The sequence below is a fragment of the Orbicella franksi genome, chromosome 2, assembly GCF_964199315.1.
Source record: "Orbicella franksi chromosome 2, jaOrbFran1.1, whole genome shotgun sequence".
In the NCBI taxonomy this organism is placed as follows: domain Eukaryota; kingdom Metazoa; phylum Cnidaria; class Anthozoa; order Scleractinia; family Merulinidae; genus Orbicella; species Orbicella franksi.
Window position 1 is genome coordinate 30,634,273 of NC_138146.1, and position 25,049 is coordinate 30,659,321.

General features: G+C 38.0%; 2 protein-coding genes across 3 annotated transcripts; both read left to right on the plus strand.

Moving 5' to 3' along the window:
- The first annotated feature begins 8,022 nt into the window (after positions 1 to 8,022).
- Positions 8,023 to 9,136, plus strand: LOC145479204 (uncharacterized). 2 transcript variants are annotated; one of them, XM_081457494.1, is made up of 2 exons: positions 8,023 to 8,076; positions 8,256 to 9,079. In XM_081457494.1, exon 2 carries the CDS (start codon positions 8,302 to 8,304, stop codon positions 8,764 to 8,766), a length of 465 nt encoding a protein of 154 aa, XP_081313620.1. In that variant the 5' UTR covers positions 8,023 to 8,076; positions 8,256 to 8,301; the 3' UTR covers positions 8,767 to 9,079. The 2 variants fall into 2 exon arrangements, with proteins under 2 accessions (XP_081313620.1, XP_081313619.1); XM_081457493.1 differs by having other exon boundaries at positions 8,035 to 9,136.
- A 486-nt stretch (positions 9,137 to 9,622) lies between these two features.
- LOC145479203 (prostatic acid phosphatase-like) lies at positions 9,623 to 22,540 on the plus strand. Its single transcript, XM_081457492.1, has 13 exons — positions 9,623 to 9,806; positions 13,245 to 13,337; positions 14,089 to 14,184; positions 15,304 to 15,390; positions 15,954 to 16,019; positions 16,891 to 16,989; positions 17,827 to 17,913; positions 18,515 to 18,641; positions 19,230 to 19,309; positions 20,348 to 20,460; positions 20,593 to 20,700; positions 21,449 to 21,543; positions 21,914 to 22,540. Exons 1-13 carry the CDS (start codon positions 9,699 to 9,701, stop codon positions 22,087 to 22,089), a joined length of 1,335 nt encoding a protein of 444 aa, XP_081313618.1. The 5' UTR covers positions 9,623 to 9,698; the 3' UTR covers positions 22,090 to 22,540.
- The last annotated feature ends 2,509 nt before the right edge of the window (positions 22,541 to 25,049 follow it).

Genomic DNA, 25,049 nt, shown 5'->3' on the forward strand with positions numbered 1-25,049 from the left:
TTAAATTTTTCTTGAAGTTTTCCCACGAGGAAGAAATAACTTTTTCGTTTATAAGTTTTCGATTTAACTAGATCCATTAGGCGCTTGATGGACGTCATACGGTATGCGAGGTTTCAAATTAACTATTTTTGGAATTTGACTGTTTCATTAGACGTGAGAATTGCGAACGTTTCTGTTACTATAATTTGAGCGCGTTTGCACTATTCGGGCTTTGTGTTCGGTGCAGGGGCGGGGCAGAAGACTCCTGAAATTTTCGTATAGGCATCATCCAACAAAAAATGACGTCACATCCGGTTTAAACTGCGCTTCGCGGCTCGTTTCACAAAGCGAGAAAATGGCGTTTCGATTACTCGTGGTTTCCCTCTATTTGTAAACCATCAGTTTCGTTTCATTTTATATTGAGTATGGAAGGATGTTGCAGACACATTACTTCGACTTTTGAAGCAAAAATTTCGGGAAAAGAGAAAAGTTTATTATTGTTTTGAAGCAAAATAACGGAGAGCCTTCCGTCATCGTCGGGCGAATTTTACACATTTGTAAAACTGGTGTTGTTCCGACTTTTGGTTCTTGTTGTTCGTGATTTAGTGATAACAATAAGTGCAATAGCCTATAATGTTAACAACAACCTGGATGAAGTATTGCTGGCCATAGTTTGCACTGTGTACTACGGGAACATAATTAACAGAAGCCGTTTAGCTCCGAAAGTCGCTGTCACCAGAACTTTTGTTACTCTTGGCTCACGTGTATTGGTAGAAGAGACAAGCTGGATCGCATGCTGAAGGTCAGTATCCCACATTCCTACATCTCTCGTTGAAGATTGTTGTTTTCAGTAAGATACAGTACATATGTATCGGTAGTTTGGGGTCATCAGTCTCTTTCTCTTTGGTGAGTGCTTTTAAAACGCCCAGTAAAAACTTGATTCACGACATGGAAACTTATGCCTCGCTGGATCGAAATTCGAGCAAGATTTTTGAGTTCTAGTCCTCTTGAAAAGTAATTAAATCAATTATTCAAATCCAAGCCATCAGAGGGAATCTGCCATTGAAGCTGCCCTAAGTTAAGGTCCTGTTCATGGACCTTCCCCTTTGAAAATCGTGGGGGTGTTCTTTGAGGCAACACAGGTCCCATTTGTATGGTCTCGGGTACCCGGGATAACCCTCCCCCTGAGGCAACTTTATCAAGTGTTTGTATGAGAAAATGTAGCCCATGTAGGCCGAGTAAAAGTTGACCCTGCATGATTATTCGTAACTCCTATTGAATAATCAAATGTGCAACTATCCCTCTTTGTTTAGGTTTCCCTCACTCATTTGATCAGAGTGGGTTTTGCTGAGTTAATTTTCTCTTCTTTGATACAAATTGCTGCTTTAAATCTTAAATCTAGGCATTACGTGACACTCGCCATGCTGAGAGTTGTTCCAGTTAGGCGAGCCAAAGTGTTTATGTATACTCAAAGAAAAGTTGTTGGTTACTTTAGCTGCCAAGGCGAGTCAACTTGCCCACCTGAATTGTCTCACCCCCAAGTCTGGTTCGTCATCCTTGTGTAAACGGTTGGTTGAATTTTGCAAAGAAATAAGTGAAAAGTTAGCTCCGCCAGGGTAACTCGGGGAAAGGGTTGTCTCTGGTACACAAGAGCCATTCTATTTTATTTCCATTTTCCCTCTTCCTCTTCCAACTGATTATGCAAAATATACTGTCCAAACTCTTTATGGGTACTGGTGTTTGAGAGTGTCATCTTTATCACTACTGTGGAATGTACCTCACCATAGAGCCACCCCCGTTAACACAGCCACCTAGTTATTATGGCCACTCTATTCTGGCTCAAACAAAATCTCAGTCGGTCATTTTCTTATTTATTAATTATACAGTCAGATTTTTGAGACCTGTTGGTGACCAGATTAACAGAATTCTGGCACATTGTAGGAGTAATTTATATACAATTTACAGCAAGCAACAGGCATCATTTTGTTAGTGAAGTCCCATGCATATATGTAACTCTTGATTATTTTGAGATTTTATCTTTATTATGTCATCAAGGCAATAATATTTTGATTCCTGCTCCAGCGGTAGGGGGGGGGGGGGGAACTCTCCTCTATGTGCTATATACAGCTGTGCAGCCCCAAAGGGTATGGTTATTCAGCCGTTTTGGTCATAAATACTCTAGGGTAAGGCTTTTGCCCTCTAGTCTTTAATTTGTTATGTTTTTTAGAATAAGCTACCTCAATTTTCATCATTATTGATAAGACCATCAACAAAAGTCCTTCAAAACTTATGTTTAGGGCAACTGTAGCAGTCGCAACAGTCACAAATGGGGTAGGGAAAATCACAGATTATGGTCATAAATAGGTTAAGAGTTTAACTTTTGTGAAGAGGGCTGCACTGACCCCCACCCAATTTTTCTGGGATGTACAAAACACATTTTCTTAGCAGTTACTACAGTCTTGCTTTAGTAAATCAAAATAGTACTTGCTGCCAGGTACTTTATAAATTAAAGTATAACCCCTCCAGAAGCCTTCACAAAGTACATGTAATATCTGGTGCTAACAATTTTTTTTTGCGGCTGATTAAAATTTGGTATTAAATTGTACTGAACTGGTGCAGGTTTAATATACATGATATTTTGTCACACTTAGTTCACTTATTTTAAGACTACTCAGCAGCAACTAGTACCTCTTGTATGACCATGCAGTAACAGTCTATTCCAAACAAAAAAAAAGTACATGTATATGTATTACTATCCTGCCTGGAAGAGTGTGTAGAGAGAGCACACAGTGCAGTGCCCTACTGTATGCATTTTGTTAGGTATAATAATCTTAAATTTAGAAGACTCATATTGATCTTAGGATTCACAAAAAAGTTGATTTCTTGGCAACTCTCCTTTAGCTGTGTCACTTCATAATAAATTAGCAGTTTGGTATGTTGTAGCATAGAACTTTAATTAATTAAGTTATCACACTGGTATCACAGAGGTCATGGGTTAGAATCCAGTTCACACCTAATTTTTTTCAGGCTATAATTTCACCTTTGCTTAAGTTTTGTATAGTACGTTGCAATGATCAATCATGTCTTTATAAGTTGATCAATGTATATATGTCCCACTGACTTATACTTCAACATTTTATCTTAAAGTTTGTTTATTTGTTTTATTGTGTGGTTCTAGAAAATATCCATACCCACCCCAAGGAGATTACTGGAAATTCCAGGGATGGGGAGGGTCTCAAAAGCCAAACTTTTTAAAGAAATTAAAGTATTAATAAAAATTGGAATTTCCATAGGGAGGGATGGGGAGATCTCTGTTTAATAAATACATAAATAATATGTACAGACCATTATCTGATGTGAAGACTGTGCAATATATCCTGGCCAATGAGTTGCCAAGGTGTAGCGTCCTTGTTATCAATTTCAAGTACCAAATTAAAGAAGATCAGCATGTTAGATGGGAGAGGGGAATTTTTCAAAATATCATAAACTAAAAATATACATATTTTCCAAACTCAATCATGTTAGTAGTGTTAGTGTCTATTTATTTATTTATTTATTTATTAATGAATACCTGTGAAGAGATAGTCATACATTCTTGCAAATATTCTGGGAGTCTCCCATATACCATTTAGATCATCCAGTCCCCCAGGAAAGTTATGAAATTTATTGTCCAAGTAAACTAATGAACCATGGGCTCCAGTGGGGACAGTGCTATTACGATGCAATTTGCAGATGTGCTACATAATATGAGCTTAACAGTTTTGTTACCATGGCAACAGACTGCATTTCAGACCTTCCCTGATATTCTAGGCTTTTCTGGCCACCTCATGGTCTTGATTAATGTTTTTCAAGCTGAAAATCACTGCATTATTGAAATTGGGTTAGAGGGAACTGGAAAAGATTGAGTTGCCAATTGGGAACATATTTTTATAGCCATATTAGTGTGTTGCCTGTAGAACTATAAGGCTACCAAGTTTCAATGATCTCTGCTGTATATATGGTCTGCACTTGATGTAATATTGGGTTTGGTGTATGACATCATCAGTCCTCTCATTTGCATATATTTTACACATTTTAAACTTAAATATCTCCAGAATTAATGCAAATATTTGTTAAGGTAAACAGCATTTGTAATCTATAGTGGAATTCTATTTGATACTCCTAAAAATTCTGAATCAAGGGGTAAACATTTGATGATAGTAGCAATATGCCAAATCATTGAGGTGAATTTATGCTGCTGACATTTACATGTACTGTAAGGTGTTGAAGAGAATTTTGCAGGAGAATTTGGTGTGTTTATTGAATTGCCAGAGGTTGGTTGGCTGGTTTTGTTATTGCTTTGTCATTATCTTCCATGTATTTTTTTTTTTAAAGAAGAGTGGTTGGTGGCAAAAGCAAAACTGGCAATATTCTCACTTACCTGTGTTTCTAAAGTCATGTTTTTAGGTTTTTGTGGTCAATCTATTAGTAGCTGCACTGTCTTAAATTACAATAGAAAAGATGTGATATTATTATGTAAGTTATACTTTGGTATTGTTCATACCAAAATTATAGTATTTTCTGGTTCAATGTTTGCCTCTGCATTAATTTGATTAAACTACTGTAGTTTATTTTTTAATGGAATTTAATTCTGTCAAAAGGGAGGTGGGAATCTGAGAACAATAGCTGTGAACTAGACCAACAAATATACAGAAATCTACCACCATTGCTTTCATGGCTGAGTGGAGATGAATCTAAGTCAGACCGAAATTAGAAAAAAAATTACTGATTTATTGGAGAGTTGAAATGGGATCCTGGCTATGGGAGAGTAGGAATTGGGGCTGAGGGGGGTGGGTGGTGTGCTTGTGAATTTAAGAACCTCTCTGAAAGTGAAAACAAACTGTAGGTTTGAAAAGTTTAAAGCGAGGTTAAAAATTATACTTTAATATATCTTGTTTATTAAGGTGGTAATGAGCATAATGCCCACTTAGGGTGAGTCATTGAAACAATGACATAATTTATGTTTGTCTTTTCTTAGGTGGTTACCTCCTGGCATATACACCCCACACAGGCATACAATGTTATGATTAGATGATACAACCTGCTTTCCCATGTTTAACATACACGTAAGAGTATTGATCAGTGGACCAGTGTACAAGTGTGATTTCTCTACTGATAATGAGAATTATAATAAAGATACAAAGCCACTCTGGTGTGATTTATTTAATTATTGCTTAACGGTAAAGTGAACCAGTTAAACCAAAGGTTGCACTCTGTAAGATCAGGTGAACAAAAATTAAATAGAAAATTTCACTACATCAATTTTATTAATTAAGTATACTTCTCTGCAAAATATAGTTGGTATTTTGTTGTACTGGTAAGAATATAATTTGGAAATTTTTTATGGGAAATGTTTCCATTTAAAAATGTAGCTCAGATGCCACAACTATAGTTCTCCTTTCTGTGGTGTTTTCTTTTGTGGTAAATTGTGAAAACAAATTATGTTGACCTACATGTAAGTTAAAAAAATATACAAGTAGTAGCTCTTCTGAAAAAAAAAGTTAATTTGTTGTTGTTTCTTCCTGTTCATTTTTTCCTTGAACATTTTTATTTTCCTAATAAGTAGTTTAGCTAGCCATAAAAATGTTTTGTTGTCTCAGACCATTTTCAAGATAAAAAAGTGATTTGTATATAAAATTTGAATATTTGGGGGGGGGGGGGGTGGGGACCTTTTCAGAATTTCCCTACAAAGATCACAAGGTACAAGGGAAGAAGCAAAAATAGAATTTTAAGTGTTAAAACATATGTTTTCATCATCAGTTTGGGCCTCTCTGTGAAGCTGCATAGTATACTTGAGGATCATGTTATACCCATTTTAATTCAAAATACAAATGGAAACTTGCATTGACAATCACTTAATCTCTTGGCACTGTTTTGTTTTTTAATAATTGCCTTTTTTCACAAAACAATAATTTGAACATCTTTGTTTCCCAAGCTGGGAGGGGGGGGGGGGGGGGGAGGGGTATTTTACAAAGTTTTAAATGGAAAGGTCTTATCTCAAGGTCCATTACCCCTTACCCTTTTGTATACATTTGTACCATTTTGATAGAAATGCCACCTCTTTTGTCGACCTTACATTGCAAAAGGGTTAATGTACCCCTTTAACAAACCTATTTAAGAATACTGCATCCCTTTTCTATTCCCTTGGAAAAAAGTTAATAAATAATATTATAGAATCTCTTCATTCTGGCTGAGGAGAGTAAATGAGAGCTTTTCAACAACATTTTAGAACCAGAAGAATGGAATCCCTAAATGACAGATTTTCCTACCCTTTCATACACCTCAACTTGTGAAATTCCTATCATTAATTTTATACCTGAAGCCTGAAATAGGTACTCATCGTGAGCTGAGCCACCCCATATAGTTCATTACAGAGAGCCTTCCCACATACACAAATCAGGAACTCTTGACAAGTACTGTAAGTAGATGCTGGCTTTAAGACTGGTCTGAGCCAGCTTCAGTTTTTTAGCACAAACTTGTTGCTCTCTGTCAATTTCTAGTACAAAACCTTTTCTTTGCTGATCTGGTCCAAGTTCACAGACACTAGCATCACTCTCACGACACTGACTCTATCACTGTCACTCACAGTCTGATTCTTCAGTTTCACTGCACCATGCTTCATCATCACCCATCATTGTTAGACATGAGTTCATTAGCTTGTAAAATTCATCAGCCTGGCAGTGTCATTGTTGCTATTGCCTGTTCCCAGACTTCCTTTTATGGCTAGGTGTAGGGGCATGAAATTTCACTACTGTTTACAAACAATTTGTTTAGATGGCATATTGAAAGTGATGAATTACTGAAAATTGTCAGTATTGCTAGTGTTCTCTCGTTTCCTTAGGGAGTGAAATATCTTGATGTAAGATTACAAAGAGAAAGCACACTGAAATATAATGCACAACTTTTTAGTAACCTTTCAAAATGGGTTGCCAATATGACAGGGATTAATAGATGAGGAACTTGGTCTGCAAACAGGGCAAATGAGAGGGTTTGAAGAAATTAAAGGTGCATGCTTGACCTCAGTTGGGGGGGGGGGGTATTGGAACTTAGCGCTGCTGACGTCAAACACTGTTGAAACGGAAAAATAAATTTGATTATAAATGAGAGACAACCACGACATGTCCAAATTACTTAATCGCCGTTAAAACTAATCCTCTTGCTTTTTTTTAAGGGGTTCACGGCCTGCCTGTAACGAAGCGTTTATCAATTAAGGGATTGCTTAGGGAAAACATATCTTGTTTAAGGTTCTTAACCAATCGTAACATATTTTATGGCATCAGTTTGAGTCATGAGCAAACACACGAGTTTGTGTTAGTGTCGATCGGCAAGAAAGTTATGCAAAGCGCGTTATGTGTGTGGGTCTATTCTTGCAGTGATACGATTAACAGCACTCAAGTACTCTCGAGTGTTTGGCAACAGTAAATTTAAAAAAAGGCGCTTCTGTTAATAAGGTTCCCCATGTCTAGAAACCTGTCATTGTGCATTTTTCTTAGTGTAATGCCTACCTAAGAGAATAGGATATTTGAATTGAGTGCAACTTACCTAGAATTCATTATCTCCACACAAACGATGACTCCTGTGGTATTCAGCGATGAAGAAATGGCGACATTTCGTAAAAAACACACCTTCAAAACAGCGTGTTTTTGAATAAATAATTACCCTGTCCTTCAAACAAACTGATATGACGAGGAAGAAGACAAAATTTTGTTTATCGTGGCCAAATAAAACGTTAAAAATATCCGGCCGATTGCAAAATATTACCATTTTACTTACTGAGAGAACGATTATGCCATGTTCAAATTTGATTTTGCCGCTCAGCGCTCTTTTTTACCGGATGTGACGTCATTTTTTGTTGGATGATTCAGATACACAAAAAGTGCCAGGCGTCGCAGAGTGTTCTCCCCCGCCCCTGGCTCGGTGTAATTTCCGGACAAGAAGACTCTCCAGGCATATGGATGGGTGTCCTGTGCCCCTACCGTGGGTCCCAGGCCTTCGTGTAGTTCAGTCATTCCAACATGGCGGATGAGAAGTCGACGTCCGGAAATTGCACCATTTGATGTAATTTCAGCCATACAATTTACATTTATGTGTTCTTTTCCATTCACTTGGCCTAAACGGTGGTAATAACGGTGTTTTGGAAAACGTCTGGCAGTAATGTCATCTTCAAGCCTTTCAAAACAAAGTGCAAAAAGCGCTGAAGAAAATCTGGAACCGATATTCTTTTTCTCTCGTTCTAGATTGCCCTATTGCCAATTTTCAAATTTTTACGAGGTTGATATCGAGATGCCGGAAGGTGTGTTTCCGTCAGTGGAACATTATTTCCAAGGCATGAAGTTCATTCCAGAAGACAGGGCACGGTTCATGAAAGGTGGAGAATTTGACAAGAAGAAGAACGAAACTTCAGCCAGAAATGCTAAAGAGGAAATCGCGAAAGGAAAACTTGCCAAGTCTGCCGGTTCAAAATCTGGTTCTGCCAAGTACAAGTTGACTTTAGCTGCTGACGGTTTAGACCAAGGAGTGGCTAAGCATAGGATGAAAAGAGCTTTGCAAAGAAAATTCGAACAAGAGCCTTATAGAAGCCTCCTTTTAGAAACTGTGGGCACACAGCTAATCCACATTCCAACTCGAGGTCAAACGGATTTTTGGACTGGAAAAAAGGACAAGAAAACAGGTGAAATTGTTGGAGAGAATACCATGGGAAAACTACTCATGGAAGTCAGAGATGCCATTCTGGGTTCAACTTGCTGATGGCAATTATTCATGAAATCCTAAGAGAGGCTGAGATTTGGTGAAACTTTTACTGAGAGTGGATCCTGGAACAACATTGTTAGGATAATTAGAAAAAAAACATAACAAAACAAAACAAAAAGAACCAATCCACCCATCCCGGAAAAAAACCAAACACATAAGAAACACAACACTAAACCACTGAACAACAACAACAAAAATAAAATAGAAAAAGGTATATGTTCCACTATGAAATATCTAAATCAGGCATTGAATTAAAATCGAGGCCTCATAAATACACTGTAATAAAAGAAAGTTACAAATTAGAAGGAATGACATTTATTACTCTAGGTATATTGGGGTGTTTCTCAAGGACTATCTTCATCTCCATCTGAGATGTGTTTTATAAGAAGAGGGCAAGAGAGACCAGCGGAGGAGAAGGTTGGTTGTTTAGCGATGGTTGCAAAGAATGCTGCAAATTTGATTTCAGTCACTTTTTTTGTTTTCTTCAGTTTGAGGCTGCAACTCACCTTTAACCTGAATCTTACGCAAGTGGTATAAGTCTGGGGGATTAAAACAAAAGAATTTTTTTCTAATTCTTCTGTCACCTGTGCCATGGAGCCAGATTAAAAACTCAACTAACTTTGAGAATAGACCTGTTATAGGTGCTGATGCTGGCAATTGAGCACTCAGTTCAAAATGAGTGACAGTAATGTTTGCAATTGTTTTCAGTCTCGAATTTTTCTGCTGTTGTAAAAAAAAAAAAATGTCAGCAGGCAGAAAATTTAACGCTCTAAACAGTATAACAATGAAAAAATACAGAGAGAAATCTGCATGTTTTATTTTGAATAGTTTTCAGTTTGAAGTTTGTTTATTTTAGAGACTTCGCTGCAAGCTTCCGGGTCGAAGCGCGCGGTTAGGGAACTGGTAACAGGTCCTGTGCGAAACTGAAAATGGTGGACGGAAGCAGACGTCACTTCAGTTGTTTTAGTTTTCTTTTATGGCTTCTACAGGCTTTAACATTGTCATATGGAGTTCAGAAACTACGAATGGTGAATGTGGTGAGTATGGTTTTAGTTCCAGCTTGATTAGTTTTTCATTTTCTGAAGGAAACGAGAAGGGGTCTTACATGTAAGCAAGTGCTATACACAATGACTACTATTCGTTCGACTAGGAATTATGTCCGAATGACTCACTAGAAAAGCTTCATTCGTCTTAACATGCATATGACATTTTGGATCAGCAAGAATAAGTAGTCACGTATACATTTAACGACACTTCTACTTCTGTAAGAATAGCGAACTAAGTCGTATAAATAATATCGTACGGGTGTCATTCGAATAGCCATTATTAAGCTTATGTAAGCTTAATTTCTATGACCTCATTACTATGTTAAGCTTATGTACACGTGGAAATTTCCTTGACTTTCCCGTTTATACGTTACTTAACGCTCATTGAAAACTATATTGAAGAGAGTTCTTCGTACATCTTATATCACGGTAACGAAATCGCTTATGAGAAATATTTGTTGGGGCATGTAAGCTAGCTTAATAGAGCGTAAAGTGATTCCATCGAAAAAAATTGGTAATTATGTTATAAATGCTGTCGAAACGCGAAATTAAACAAAGGGTACCATACTCTATTTTGCACAATGGCTTGATGTTATCGCAACTATTCAATCCACAAGGCTTTCCTCAGGAATCCTTAAATAATTTCCTGAGAAAGGTCATTTCTTGCATTAAAATATTGGAGCTGTTAAACAAAGCAGGCTTTGAGTTCAGATTATAAGCTGTTTTTCTTAAAATTATGAAACAAATGTAATGATTTGCTGTATGCGCATATACCCAGCGTTTCATTAAGATGTGTTTGTCACAGCATTCAAATATAATTGTGTATGCATGCCATTATGACGTGAAAAATTATGCACAGCAAGGATGCTCAAGGAGGGTCCCCTATACCCCTTTGTAAAACTCCACCATGTGAAAATATTCACCCTTTTCACATATCACAAATAATATCCAAAATTCTTTCATGTTCACACGAAATTCGAGGTGATCAAGTTTCACATAAAAGTAAAAAAACAAGTTTACGAATTAATATTTCCACTTCTTCTAACCTGGTTATAAAGCTTTTTGTCCCCCAAGTTCGGCTCTTTGTCTAAATCGCAAACAGGTCTGTGACCTCTCCTCATCTTGCAAAGACAGATGGTTGTCTTGATTCCACACTGCCAAAGTTAAATATGAGTTGAACTCTTAGTCGTACAACTTCCAAGGGAGTCACATTTCAATTTTGACTCCTAACTAATGCAACCTGTTACTGGTCTTTGTTACTTTCGTAACTCGTTTTCTTCTTTGTTTTGTTTACATAACTATTACTCATTAACAATTTTGTACATTTTTAAAGTTTTTGCTATTCATGCTGTGATTGCTGTGATGAATGCAAGTTTCATAATGTAACCTTTGGAATCATGTAATTACTATAGAGACACCACATTTTTATCAGTTTAGTTGCGCCATCTACGTTTTCGCTATTTTATGCTAGTGCTGTCATCGCTATCATTCTAAGCTATCGTTTCTCCAATTGCCACCCTTGCAAGATCAAGATTAAAGTAAGTCTACATATCTTTAGTCATAATTGTGTCGTTATGGTTTAAGATCTATGTTCCATCAGTATCCTTGATTTATGTTTTGTATCTTAGCTAGTATTAGCTTACATAACCCTTTTGTATTGTGTTGCTTTTAGTTTGAACCACACAATCACAACCACAACCATAACTTCGACTTCACATCACAAGTACATCTCTATTTTGTTATCCTGATTCCTATATTGTTGATTTATCGCTCCTTTCCAATAAATGCTATAATGATTGATTTTACTTTGACCTGGTTTCTTTGGAATTACATTACAATGTGTGTTTGAGTGTTTCAAGCTCCTGGGGTTAAACGGTCCTAATCTACATGTACACGTGGCTTCGCTCCTGGAAAGTCACAGTCTTTACTGCTAGTCTTTTCCAGAAGATGAGGTCGTGTTGGTGTATGTGTTCCTTTAAGTGCTTTTCCACATTCCTCAGTAGAATTTCAAATAGAAGTACTTTAGACAGAGTACACCTGGTACACTTGCAAGGAATATCTATGATTTATAGAGATAATTTGGAGGCGCTGCAGTGGCCTGATGGTTAGTGTACTGTCTAGACACTGGATTGATCAGTGCAGGTTAAAGTCTTGGCCAGGGCACTGCATTGTGTTCTTAGGCAAGACACTTTACTCTCACGGTGCTTCTCTTCACCCAGGTGAATAAATGGTAACAATGAACAATGCTGGGGGTTGACCCTGTGATGGATGCTTCATGCTAGGGCATTACTAACCGGGATAAGCTCCAGATTTGCTTTAATAGAGATACCAAAGTCTCCGAAGCCCCATATCCACATAGAGGTTACTGGCCAATAAAACATCATTTTGATGCTGAAATTTTATTTCTAGGGTTGTCCTGGGCATATGCGGCAAAAGATGACGTAATGTCTTATCTTATTTGTTCAGAAACCATTAGTGGTCTATTTTAGGAGTTTTATTAATCCATAAGAAGTCCATGTCATGTCAAAACCCTAAACAATTTGTGCATTTTCAAACTGTAAGATAGCTGGAAATTCATCATGCAAAACAAAATGGTTCGCAAATCCTGTTTAATTCAACTCTTCATTCACGGGTCACGTTTGAATAAAATATTTGTTTATGTGGACATGAAAAGATCTTACCATCTTTAATCATGAATCACGAATAAATTTCAAATCACGATTTACAAGAAAATAAATTACCCAATCACGCTTCACGTAAAGAGTATAGGGGACCCTCCACATGGCCATTCAATGGAATAACTTTAAATGGCAGTCAGATGTTTGGAGGAGAAAATTTATGACCATATTTAAAAAAAAAAAAAACTTTTAATTGATATTATCTGAGAGTTTCATTGACTTTCACTTACATGTAACTTATGCTACGAATACCTACATGTGCTTCAGCTAATCATGCACATGTCCTTTTACTGCATTGATCAGGTGACTGATATACCAGTGAGCCATCAAGCCACTATTGATAGTGCAGATAACACTATCCCTTTGTTCTCCATAAGCATTGGCAACTGACAAAATCACTGTCTACCAGTCCTCAGCATGCTGACCACTCTTGACATAAACACTTTGAATGTGTGATTTTTCAGTGAAAGAAGTACAGGCCTTTTCAAATTATTTAACATATTATTAGTCATGGAGTGTAATTCGCAAACCATTGTGCACATATTCAGCCAGTAATTCCTGGATGACAGTGGGTGTTCTTTTGAACTAAAACTGTATATACATAGTATATGGAAGTTTACAAAGTTCTTGGTGTTACAGTAAGAATGTACAGTAACACACTTTGGAAAGTCAAGTTGGAAGGCTATATCTAATCAACTTGACATGCAAGAACATGTTAATATCTAAGTGGAATTAAATATCTGCTTTTCAGGTATATCGTCATGGTGATCGGTCTCCAGTTGGTTTTTTCCCAGCAGATGAGCATCAGGATTACTGGCCTCAAGGACCAGGACAACTATCTCAGGCTAGCTGACTGTTTTTTGAATCCACATAATATTTGTCTATGACTGTTGCTTACAGACACCTCTTGAGAACATGTAATTTAATTCTTTCCCTGTTTCACCCACCTCTATTGTACATGTATTAAGGACTAGGTTTGCTGTTTCGTCTGCATTGTTTCCTGTTGTTTTCTCAGCCTAATTCCTGTTAAGCCTTGTGAGAGGTGTGCAGGTGGTTTACAATGCGTCATTTTCATTGCTTATGTCTACAGGGCTTGGAAAAAACCCTTAATTATAATAAATTCCAGCTGGCCCTTCAGGACAAGAGGATTATTATCATTATTTAAAATTAAAGTTTGCTTTATTACAATGAGAAAAGGTTTACGATACTTTTGTTCTATTTCAAAGTCTTTAGTTATGCAATTAGAATCAAAACAAGTGGGCAACGTACAGTAATTTTTAATTATTAACTGAAGGCTTAATAAGGCATACAAAGAAGTTATGTAATGATACAGTGGAACCCCGTTTATCCGGTCACCAACGGGCCATGAAAATCTGGCTGTATTAACGGGGTGGCCGTATTAAAGGGGTTCTTTAAATAAGAAAATGACTGACTGATTTTTTTTTTTTTTTTGGCCAGAATAAAGTGACTGTAATGATGAGGTGGCCGTATTAACGGGGTGGTCTTAAGGCGGGGTTCCACTGTGTATAACATGATGAGATCAAAGAAAAAGATCTAACCCATGCTACCTGTGACTTTTATTTCCAATTTTATAGATTGGCATGAAACAAGAATATGAACTTGGCAAGTTTCTGAAGGATCGTTATGTTACAGAGTATAAGCTTCTGAATTCATCATATCTGTTGAACGAGGTAGAAAAACTTTTATAAACATTTAATTATTCAATTATATCTTGTTTACAATCCAGGCCAAAATGTATTGGGACACTTTCTCATTTTCCTATATTACTAAAAAATGGCATTCCAATTTACCCCCCACCCTCCCTGGGCAATGTAGGGTGTCACAAATGTTCTACAGTCAAAGGACTTTGACAGCAATTTGTTCAGGGGAAGCAGGGGAAAAATCTTTGTAACTGCAGTTGTAAAGGCTGTTTCTCTGAGTGTAAATTGTTGGTTAAAAAAGTTCCCCCCTTCAAAAAGTGAGAAAAAAGGGAATTGTCCCAAAATCCTTTTGGCTAGCAGTTATGGAGCCTCTTGAGGCACACGAGGAGTAATAATAATTATGTTCTCTAAAACACGGGTGTCTATGGGATATCTGGACTCCCACGGGCTAAAACCTGGCACAACCATATCCCAGGGATGGTGGACTACAACATATAACTCCCATTGCTTTTTTATTTAATCAGCTATAAATTTGTGAATGGATCTATCTACCCACTACAGTGTAGGGTTACCATTCAGTAGGAACAAAAAAGAAGCAAGCCTATTGTGATTTTACAATTTTATTTCAAATATGTTTAAATCATTATTCAGGGCTCAAAAAATTCTTGAATTCTAGCTTGCCCTTTTGGACAAGCAGCTCTCAAATTTTGCTAATCCTGGGGAAATCTTAGTTGAGTTTTTAAATTAAGTTTGCAGACAACTTGCTTGGGCCCTTGCCCATCGAGTAAGTGACAGTCATGAAAAGTTATTGCTCAGCAGGAAAATCTACTTGTTCTGGTTGACTGGATAGCACTGTTTTCAAGCCCTGATTATTTTAAAATTTTCACATTATCAGGGAATGCAGCCATAGTTGTCATGCAATTTGTAGCTTCCTGCTGCCAAAACAAAATTACTGGTGGTGTCACATCGCATGATTTAACTGAGGCTAGAAAATGAATTTGTTTGGTCTTCCAGCTAGGTGATTTCTATTTTCCCCTTGTGCATCCCCTTCTGTACCTTGTACTGTTATTTTCTTTGTTTTCTGCCTGCTACACAATACCTTGCTTATAACGTCTATAATTAGCCGACAACTTGAATATTGTCTTACAGATCTATGTGCGGAGTAGTGACAAGGATCGTTGTATAATGAGTGCACAGACACAGCTTAATGGTCTCTATCCACCACATGGAAAACAGGTAAACTCAATATTGCCTGAATCTAGAAAATCTCAAGGTTAGTAAATCATTGTCAAATAAATGGTACTATTCCCCTTTAGTTTTTCAACTTTTAAAAATTGCTATTAATAACAAGGTGGGAGTAAGAGGAAACATCCCCGCATTCTTGTATAGTGCAAGTCACAGCAGTTTTTTGTAGTATGCATTTTTAATACTTTTACTTCATTTGAGTATTTTGCAGGAAAAATTCTTCGGGATTTGTGACGTTTATTTTGTGATACACATAGTTAATCAAAACTGGCAAATAACAATTTTTTTTGCAGTTGCACACCAGTCCTACACCTCATGCTTGTCAATAACATGCACTGAAGAGGGTTTTATCTTTAGTTAGGTAAACATCTCTCTTCAGTACTGTTTCTGTAAAATAGATGGAATCTGTCACTGAGATTTTGACTAAAAGAAGGTTCTCACACACTTTTTAAACTCGATTTTTGTTGAGTTGCCCTTGCTTAAGTTAAAACCACTCACCCAGTAACTCCCCGAGTTCCTCTGTTCAATTATTACATTCATGTTCCTATCTTTAGATATGGCAGGATAATTTAGACTGGCAGCCAATTGGAGTTCATGTAGTACCAAGGACGGAAGATTATGTGAGTTACTTTTTTCAGTCATAAAATATGTTTTCATAACACAGTGCAAATTTTAATGCAAACAAATCCTGAACTACTTTGGATGAACTTGGTGTATACGTAATAATTTGATTTTAATTAGCACCCAGGGCACTAATTTACTTTTGGTAGCTCAAGGGAGGGAGCTTATATTGGAAAGGGTGTGCTTGTATGGGATGGGAACCTTAATTTGTTTGAAGTTACGCATTTGAATCTGGAACAATACATGTACTTAATGAAAAACAAAAGATACTTTAGCTCTAAAACTTACTGTTATAATTAAAGTGGCTCTAACAGTCAAAATGTTCAATAGAGCATTTTCACATAACATCAAGGCAGCCATGTTGGTGTCCCAAAACAATGAAATGGTGGCCATGTTGGTGTACCAAACCAATCCTGTGGGAGGTTGAACTCTTTTCGTATGACTGTAGACACTGCCTTTTGTTCCGGTAAATTTGCGTGGCTGGTGGCCATGTGAATGGAAATGCTTTATATTATTTTCAGATGAGAATGCAGACTTAATAATTCATTTTTAATAATTTGTAATCATCCTATTCTGTTTCAAAGTCTTGGATGTCACTATCACTATTGGGGGTGCTTATTAGGAGAGGGGACAAACATGGCACTTAAATTAGAATGGAAGCACTTATTAAAAAGAACTGTTTGTACACTTTTTGGACACGTTTGATCATGTTTGAAGATCTACAAACATTACAGTTGATCAATTATTGTAAAAATTATCATTTTGTTTACTCAAACACCTTTGATATTGTTTGGGCACATCAACATGTTTGGTCACCAAACAATGCTTGATCATGTTTGCTTGAACCAAACATCTCCTAACTTATTACAGCTTCTAAGACCATTTGACTACAAATGCCCTCGACTTTTGGAACTTTTGGCAAAGTCTAAACAAGACAAAGAGTATCTGGATATGGCCAAACAGAACGAGGTAAGCCTGGTCCAAACAACAGTGAGAGTTGTGTGACTAGATATTTGGTCAACTCTCAGCACTCAAAGACCTGAAACTCTTAGTGACCCCCCTGACCCCCTCCACACCCCCCCCCCCCAAAAAGAAAAAAGAATTGGGCTCTCATTCAAATTTGACGTCATTGCACAAGTGTCTGTTACAGTTAGTTTTCAGTCACTTAGATTGCAAAGGTCAAACATCAGTCAAACAACAGTCACTCAGTCAGTTGTCCGTCTGTCCGTCCGTCCATCCATCCGTCCATCTGCCCGTCCGTCAGTCAGTCAGTCAGTCAGTCGATTGACTACAACTTGCTTGAGGCTTGTAAAAATTCTGCATGCAAAATCTCATGCAGAATAGGCCATTTTAGACTCTTAGCATTATGTCAACAGAATGATAAGGAATTTTCAAGCAGAATTTAAGCATAAAGTTTAGGTAAATATTCATTGCAAATAATTTAAATATCGAGAAAGCTTGACATTTTTTATGAGATAAAATATGATATTCTATGCTGAGTTTCACCTGAATGATAGTAAAACGGCAGCAGTATTGTGACATGGCACTGTAAAGAGTCAAAATAGATCAAATTGCTGTCTCTGAAATTTTCTGAATTTTTCTTTTTAACCGAGGAGAATATACTTGTACTGTAGTATATACAGGGCAAACGTTTGAGTGGAATAGGCAATATAGGCAGAATTGGTCAGTTTATGAGCACGTAAATTACACCCTTAGCTGTATATATGTACAGTTACATTTGTATGCCTTGATTAACCCAGTTCTGAAGACTAACAATACTGTTTGATGCTCTTTCCTTTTTTACAGGAACTGCTGTCATATGTTTCAACACATGCTAAAATGAAAGTAACAGTAGATACAGCCCACCGAATCTATGACACACTTTTTTGTGAGGTACATGTATATGTATTTTATGAGTTTTTTGTCTGTTTTGTAACGTAAAACTATGCCACATGCATTAGTCATTTAGAATATGTTTGCATCAAACAGATATACTGTTTAACAAAGAGATTTCCATGTTGCTGTGCTTCTGTTCAGTAATAGATCACAGTGACGTCAAAAATGTGGTATTAAAGAACAAAAAATTGGCACGCAAGCCGTTATTCGAGTGTGTCACAGAGGGTCTTTACGGCATTTTGACATCTTCTGTGATCTGTCACTGAACAGACGCGCGTCCATCCACTTGTTTTTTTATTATAAAGAAGCAAAACGTAATGTTAATGACGTCATCTATACGGCTGTCTTCCAATAGATAACAGGTAAAAAGTAAGATTTTTACATTACATGCAACTCTCATCTTCATGTAGTAGAACGCAATTCAGAGACTTGAACTTAACCGTCTTCTTCAATAAAGAGCCTGAAAAAATAGTAAATACTCATGTTTGACCATCTCGCGTGGCTTGACAGTCGTTTGTAGTGATTGCCACGTGCTGAATCTACTTGTGCCTGCTCTGAGCTGTGTTTTCTCTTAATGTATATCTTATATCTGCGGCAGAAATCTCACAATCTGACGCTACCAGCTTGGTCCACAAATGGAACAACTTGGGCGGGCTTGAGGAACTTGAGCTACTTTAACATGATGTGGCTGTTCAAATCTCCAGAGAGAGCTAAGTTAACTGGAGGTTTGTTTAGTTGTATTGTTTACTCATCATTACAATTTCATGTACTAAAGTTGTGGGTATTATTTTGCCGCTACGTGCAGTTGAATTAGCAATGGCCACCTCTGGTTAGAATTCACTGGGCGTTGTTGTAGGGAGCTTTCAACCAGAACAGGTGGATAAATGGGTGTCTAATAACCACAAAAAAGCCCCCAGTCTTTAATGGCTTAAAAAAAACTAAATTGTTGTATCATTTCTTGGATTGTGTGTGACCAACTACACGTTTTCAACGCCCTGAGAACGTAAAGACTCAAAATCTCAGTTTTCGAAGTGTTTTGAATTTCTGAAAAGACCAAAAATATTGCCAAGCTTTTTTAAAAATTCTGAGGGAACAGTGGTACAGTGGTAATAGTACTACTTACCCAAACCTCTGTCTGTTGTTTTCCCGACAACGTGTCAAGTATTACGCTGACGTCCTGCTGCTTGTTTTGTAAATTGTTATAGCGTACTTTTCATTCATTGGTAGTTCTTCTAGATCGCCATAGCAGCAGAGACATGAACTAAAGAAAGTAGTTGATAATCATTGACCTTTTTGGGTTTGTTGTTTTGTAGGTAATTTGGTGGGGGCGATTGTTAACAATATGAAAGACTACCTCAAACCAACGAGTAAGAAATTATATATTTATTCAGCGGTAAGTAACAAATTTCTTTTGTTTTATCTTTGCCTTGTTTTCTATGATTGTCCTCAGTTCACTCTGACTTCTTGCCCAAAGTGGCCTAATGTTTGGGTTTCAATTTCCCTCATTACATTAATGCTTAGTCCTTATATAGATAAATGAAGCACTTAAGACATTGGTCAAGCACCTTATGATAGTGCTTTTTACATGGCTTTCGTAATGCAGCAGTTCTCACTTGTGGGTCGAAAGTAATTCGCAGTTGCCTTGGTTTTACCTCACTTTAAGGAAAAAAAAAAAGAACTCGAGCCACTTTGTCATCCAATCAAAAGTACTTTCAGAACCAATCGTTACTCGCTCGCTCACGTTTCGCCGCGCTTCCCCTCAGCTACATGTATTTTGAGTTTTGATGATTGATTCATTGTGATTGGCGATAGTGATAACTTTTAAAACCAAAACTTAAAAGTTTTGGTTTTACGGCACTCGATTGAAAACCGCTCTATCCCACACCAAGTCATTATATTTGACTAAACACAACAAACTTAAACAGCTGCATCAAGGTTATCACAGTTACCAGATAGTGGTCCGGAGGCTTTATTCTGACTGTAAAGAGCTGAGCCCACGGTAGCTATCGAGCTGCGAATGCAAGGGCAAAGCTGTGCGGAGAATGCAAAGAAGTAGATCCCGGCTGTTATACAAGCTACTCACAGTATGGCAAAATCAAAGCAAACACTTACATCACCAAAATGAACCCATCAGAACATGGGGCAGAACATACTACTCGCGAAAAGACCACCATGAAATGCGCCTGAAGGGAATCATGGTAGTTGTATTCATCATCTTGGACTGGATATTTGTTTTGATGAATACAACTACCATGATTCCCTGCAGGCGCGTCACATAAAGGGAATTGGTCATTTTGCTCTTGCGACATTTCGCGCGCTTTTCACCGCTTTAGTTGCTTTGAGTTGTGATTGGCGGTGTTGTCATTTTAGCGGAGAGCAGCGTTTCTGAGCGGTATTTGGTTGTGATCAGTTTGTTTCTTGACTCTTACAGCACGACACTACAGTTTCTGCATTGCTGAGTGCCTTAGATGTATATGACGGAATCGCGCCGGCTTACTCCAGTGCAGTGATGATTGAACTTTTCTCAGATGAAAATGATAACAAGTAAGTAGAACAGGCGGTTTCCAAGTCGCCTTTTGTCTCAAAATGAGTGCAACGTTGGCTGATAATTGAACACAATCACTGCCGGAACTGCCACTGATAATGATTTTTCCCTTTCTTCAATGTCGACGTTAGGAAGAATCTGACAGTGCGTATAATGTATCGATATGGCCAAAGCTCAGTGCCAAGAAAGCTCAAGTTGGCGACCTGTTCAGAATTTTGTCCTCTTGATGACTTCATCAAGTAAGTATTTTTGGTAGAGCTTCTTTGGAGCGTTTAACTGTGAGGAAATAAAGAATGTTAAAGTATGTTCAAGGAATTTCTGCTGTTACACTTACTGTTTCATGCAGTAGTCGTTTGAATCAATTGTCTTGCTCCGTGCTTGTGAAAAGCTACGTGTATTTATTATTCGAATGAGTTTGATTTGCAAGACCATGAACGTGCAAGAAAATCTCATCTCCACATGAAAGGTTGTGCACCAAGACTCATTTTGAAACAGAGGTAAAAGGAACACGGAAATGGCGTATAAGTTACCCGTTGCAGTCTCAAACTTGAAATATTTCTGCTCTGAACTGACTACTAGACATTTTTTTGAAATATAGGTTCAGATAAAATAGATTAAAAAAAGAAACGTTTGCTTACCCTAGACAAGAGAATTAGTAACAAAACTAACAAAACCCTGCATTGAAACACTAGAGATAAATAATTTAAATTAAACATAACAAGGTTAAGAACCTTAACTGGCAGAAGGCGGACCAGTTGGCTAGTTACAAGCCTGGCCACGAAGATGAACTGGGTTCTACCGTGAAACATCTTCAGTTTGTGGTCAGAGAGAGAGACCCGCGACCTGGGGAATTTAAATCCATCACCTTGGCCATTCTGTAACTTTCCCTCTTCTCTAGCACTCCTATAACTTGTGCTACCGCGATTGGGTTGTTGCTACGTTGATCGCCATTGGAAATAAAGATTTTGGTTTGCTTTGCTTCATCAGAAAGACAGCTGATGTTATTCCTGACGATATCGACAAGGCTTGTGGTGTGGGAAATGAGGAAGAAGAAAAGTGTGTTAGGACCGAAGTCTACAAAAGTATGTGTAGTCGTGTTATTCCGTAAACATCCGACAGCAACGACCCTCGTAACTTTCGGAATAAGCAGCCTTTGGGGCTCGTTACTTTCGCGGGATCGTTACTTTCGGGAAGGAAAAGCGGTATGTAAAGTCGCTCAGTCGTAGCTCACCACCTGAGTTCTCCGCACGACCTCGTAAAGATCTGAGTTCACCTGGGTTTTCGGTCACACTTACATACAGTGTGTGTTTAGGGCTTAATGAAAAGTGACATCAGGAACTGGCAGTGACTCAGCTCGACCTGTGACAGGCTTATATTTTACTATATTAAACAATCAGGCTGTTATTTGCTTCTAGTTGAACAATTTTTCACAATAGTTCATTTGTATTGCAGGTTTCTTGGCGGCCTTTGTTGCTGTGACTGTTTTACTGGGGCTTATTCTAATGTGTCTGTGCATCAGGTGTTGCCGCCAAAGATGCTGTCGTGGAAATAATCTAACTGTTTACAATACTGACCTGCTGAAAGATGCGCGATTATTGGATAAACAGGATTATGATTCGGACACATGAGCTGTGAAGCAGTTACTAGATTTTAACTTTTTCCAATTGCCAGTTAGCCTGGGAAACAACATTTCGTCCTTGCGAATCTTTCACTTTTTACTTCACTTTTAGCCATATCCCCCTTGGGGTATTGGGCCGGAAAGGGGGGAGAGGGGTGGGGAGTTATTGCGACGAATCTTAAGGATTTCCAGCTCTAATTATCCAATCAGCGTAAAGTTCCGAGCTAGCTGCGTGACGTCAGTAAGTAACGTCATGCCTTCTTATTGGAGGCTGGACCAACCTACTAAACAACTTCGTTCCCAGGGTCCTCTCTCTAAACGAGGCAGAGAGAAGACTCTGGGAACGAGTTTGACTACAACGTAAATGGCAGTGAGGCCATCGCCAAACAATAGGTTGAATGAGCAGTTATCAGCTTTGCAAACCGCGTGACCAAATTCTTTGTAATTTTGAGGACGTGAACCCCGACCGCGGTGATACATGTTATTATAGAAAGCTTTGTTCCCTGACTGTAGTTATCACTACTACAGAGTGTCTGAAGTGGGGAGTATGAATAGTCTGAATAGTCGAGAATTGGTCAAAACTTTTAGCTGAGAAGTGCCACGTTTTTTAACCGATGTCTGTGATCTGAGAAATGCGCTGAAATATTCACGATAAGCTAAGAAATCATTGAAATTTTCGGCGCCGCCGAAAATTTGACTGGTAACAGACATAACTTAGTGGTGTTCTTTTGTATTAAGGGTTAAAGCAGGTGGCCTTAGTCACATGTCGGTGGACCATAGTATTTCCAGTTTTTGAATAACACATCAGGGCTATGCACAGTGGACAGAGAAATATTGTTTGCCACATACAACCTTGATTTGCACCGGTATTTAAAAGATGCCTGAGAAAACGGTGCCCGTCGTGTTGTGCTAACTTGTGTGTTTGTTAGTGTTGTTTTTTGTTACTTTGACATTTTTTTTTCGTAGTTATTTTACTGAGTTATTTATTATAAAATAGCCAGCTGAAATTTCTTTTTTCTGTCGAAAATCAGTTGACTTGCCCAGTTTTTCCCATGATTTCAAATCCTTCTTTGTGATATCGGATTGCTTATTCTTCTTGCAGTGGTTAGTTGTTAGTGGTTAGGTTTCTCTGGCATAGCAAGCCATTATTTTGGGGTTTTTATTGGGGTTTCAAGATTTGCGTGTAAATTTAATTGTATTAGACACCAGTGTTAATTTTGGGACCAGCAAGAGCGATGCCTGGGATATAATTAAGAAATGAATTTAGATTTTGCTGTAATGAAGGTGGATACATGTGTGGATGTACAGTGGGACCCCGCCTTTAATACGGCCACTTTATTCTGGCCCGAACGAAAGCTCAGTCAATCATCCGAGAGCCCTTTTAATACGGCCACCCCATTAATACGGCCAGACTTTTGTGGCCAGTTGGTGACCGGATTAACGGGGTTCTACCGTAGTTTTGTCTAGTATGAAAGAATACTTTGAGCTCCATTTTCGAGCACAGAAAGTCTTCATAGAATTTACTGTCTAACAGAATTAATACTAGCTAACTTCTGTTAACAATAAAAAGTTTAAAATGAGCAGCAAATCACGCTATTGCAGTTAGTTGTTTCCAGAGAAGCTAGCCGAAGTGAAACGAACAACATCGCGAGAATGCTGTCGTTGCGAAGATTCTGCAACCTCCTCCGGACTCGTCTTTCTCCTATAAGTCCCTCGTTTTGTCCGGGTGATGTGCGTTCGTTTGGGATGATATGGATCAGGATCAGGATCAGTAATCCAAGATCACTCGGATCATGGTGCATCACAGGAGCCGATGAATCCGTGACCAGAGTGGATTCATCCGCTCCTTTGGTGTAGCATAATATGACTGATCTTGGATCACTGATTCTGATCCAAATCACCCCAAAGGAACGCACCCTAATCAGTCGCAGCTTCAACTTGGGTTTTGGCCAAGAAAATCTTGCGTGGCAGTCACTCGTGCTATGAACGAGGAGATTATCCCAACTCACTTTCCTCGGGAATAGCGTGCGAGCCGTCTGTAACAAATAGATTCCATGCTGCCGTGTGTCTGTTCAATAATTGATCGCTGATGACGTTAAAATAAGGTAAGAACGAAAAAGTGGCACACGTGGCGATAGCCGAGTGCGTCAGTGATGTTCTTACCACATTTAATTTGACGTCTGTGATCAACTACTGAACAGACACACCGCAAAATGGAATCTACTTGTTCTCTATAATAAAGAAACAAGCAAAGAAACAAGCAAACAAAAACCATTTTAGCGACGCCATCGATGCGTCTGTCCTCTAATTGATCATGAGTGAACAAATCATAATGCGAGAACATTTTAAATTTCACTTATGAAATAAATTAAATTTAACTTATGAAATAAAAAATGATACGATTTGCTGAATCAAATTTGCGATATAAAATTGATAAAATACAAGAAAGATAATAGCCAGACTTATGCTTCTTCAAGCCCAGGTAACTTAAGAGGGCAAATTTTAATGGCCTTTAACAAAAGGGGGCAGATTCAACTTGTCAATAAGGTAGTGAAGAAGGCTTTGAGTTTATAGCTTTATGCAGGACGTAGTATATTTGCGTCTTAACTACAGGTGTGAAACATCGTGTTTCCTGTGCGCAAGTCCTGGAGCACCGCACTCCCGCGGAATGCGATGTCAAAAAGAAAATTTCCGCGCGGGGACTTTGTGCAGCTGTACTTCACTGTAATTATTAATTTTAAGTGCTATTTACATGATGTATTTGGAAATTGTCAGTTACCGCTCCCGTAGGCACTGTAAAAAGCTCTAATCAACCACTCTAAATTCAAAGGGATTTGATTATCAATCAATGTTTCGACGCACTAATATTTATTTGTTCTAACATTTAGTGCTATTTACATGATGTATTTGGAAATTGTCAGTTACCGCTCCCGTAGGCACTGTGAAAAGCTCTAATCAACCACTCTAAAT

Coding starts and splice junctions, on each gene's coding strand:
- LOC145479203 (XM_081457492.1), top strand. CDS start 9,699: ATGGTGGACGGAAGCAGACGTCACTTCAGTTGTTTTAGTTTTCTTTTA. Junction 9,807..13,244: donor AACTACGAATGGTGAATGTG/GTGAGTATGGTT, acceptor TCTGCTTTTCAG/GTATATCGTCATGGTGATCG. Junction 15,391..15,953: donor ATCCACCACATGGAAAACAG/GTAAACTCAATA, acceptor TCCTATCTTTAG/ATATGGCAGGATAATTTAGA.
- LOC145479204 (XM_081457493.1), top strand. CDS start 8,173: ATGTCATCTTCAAGCCTTTCAAAACAAAGTGCAAAAAGCGCTGAAGAA.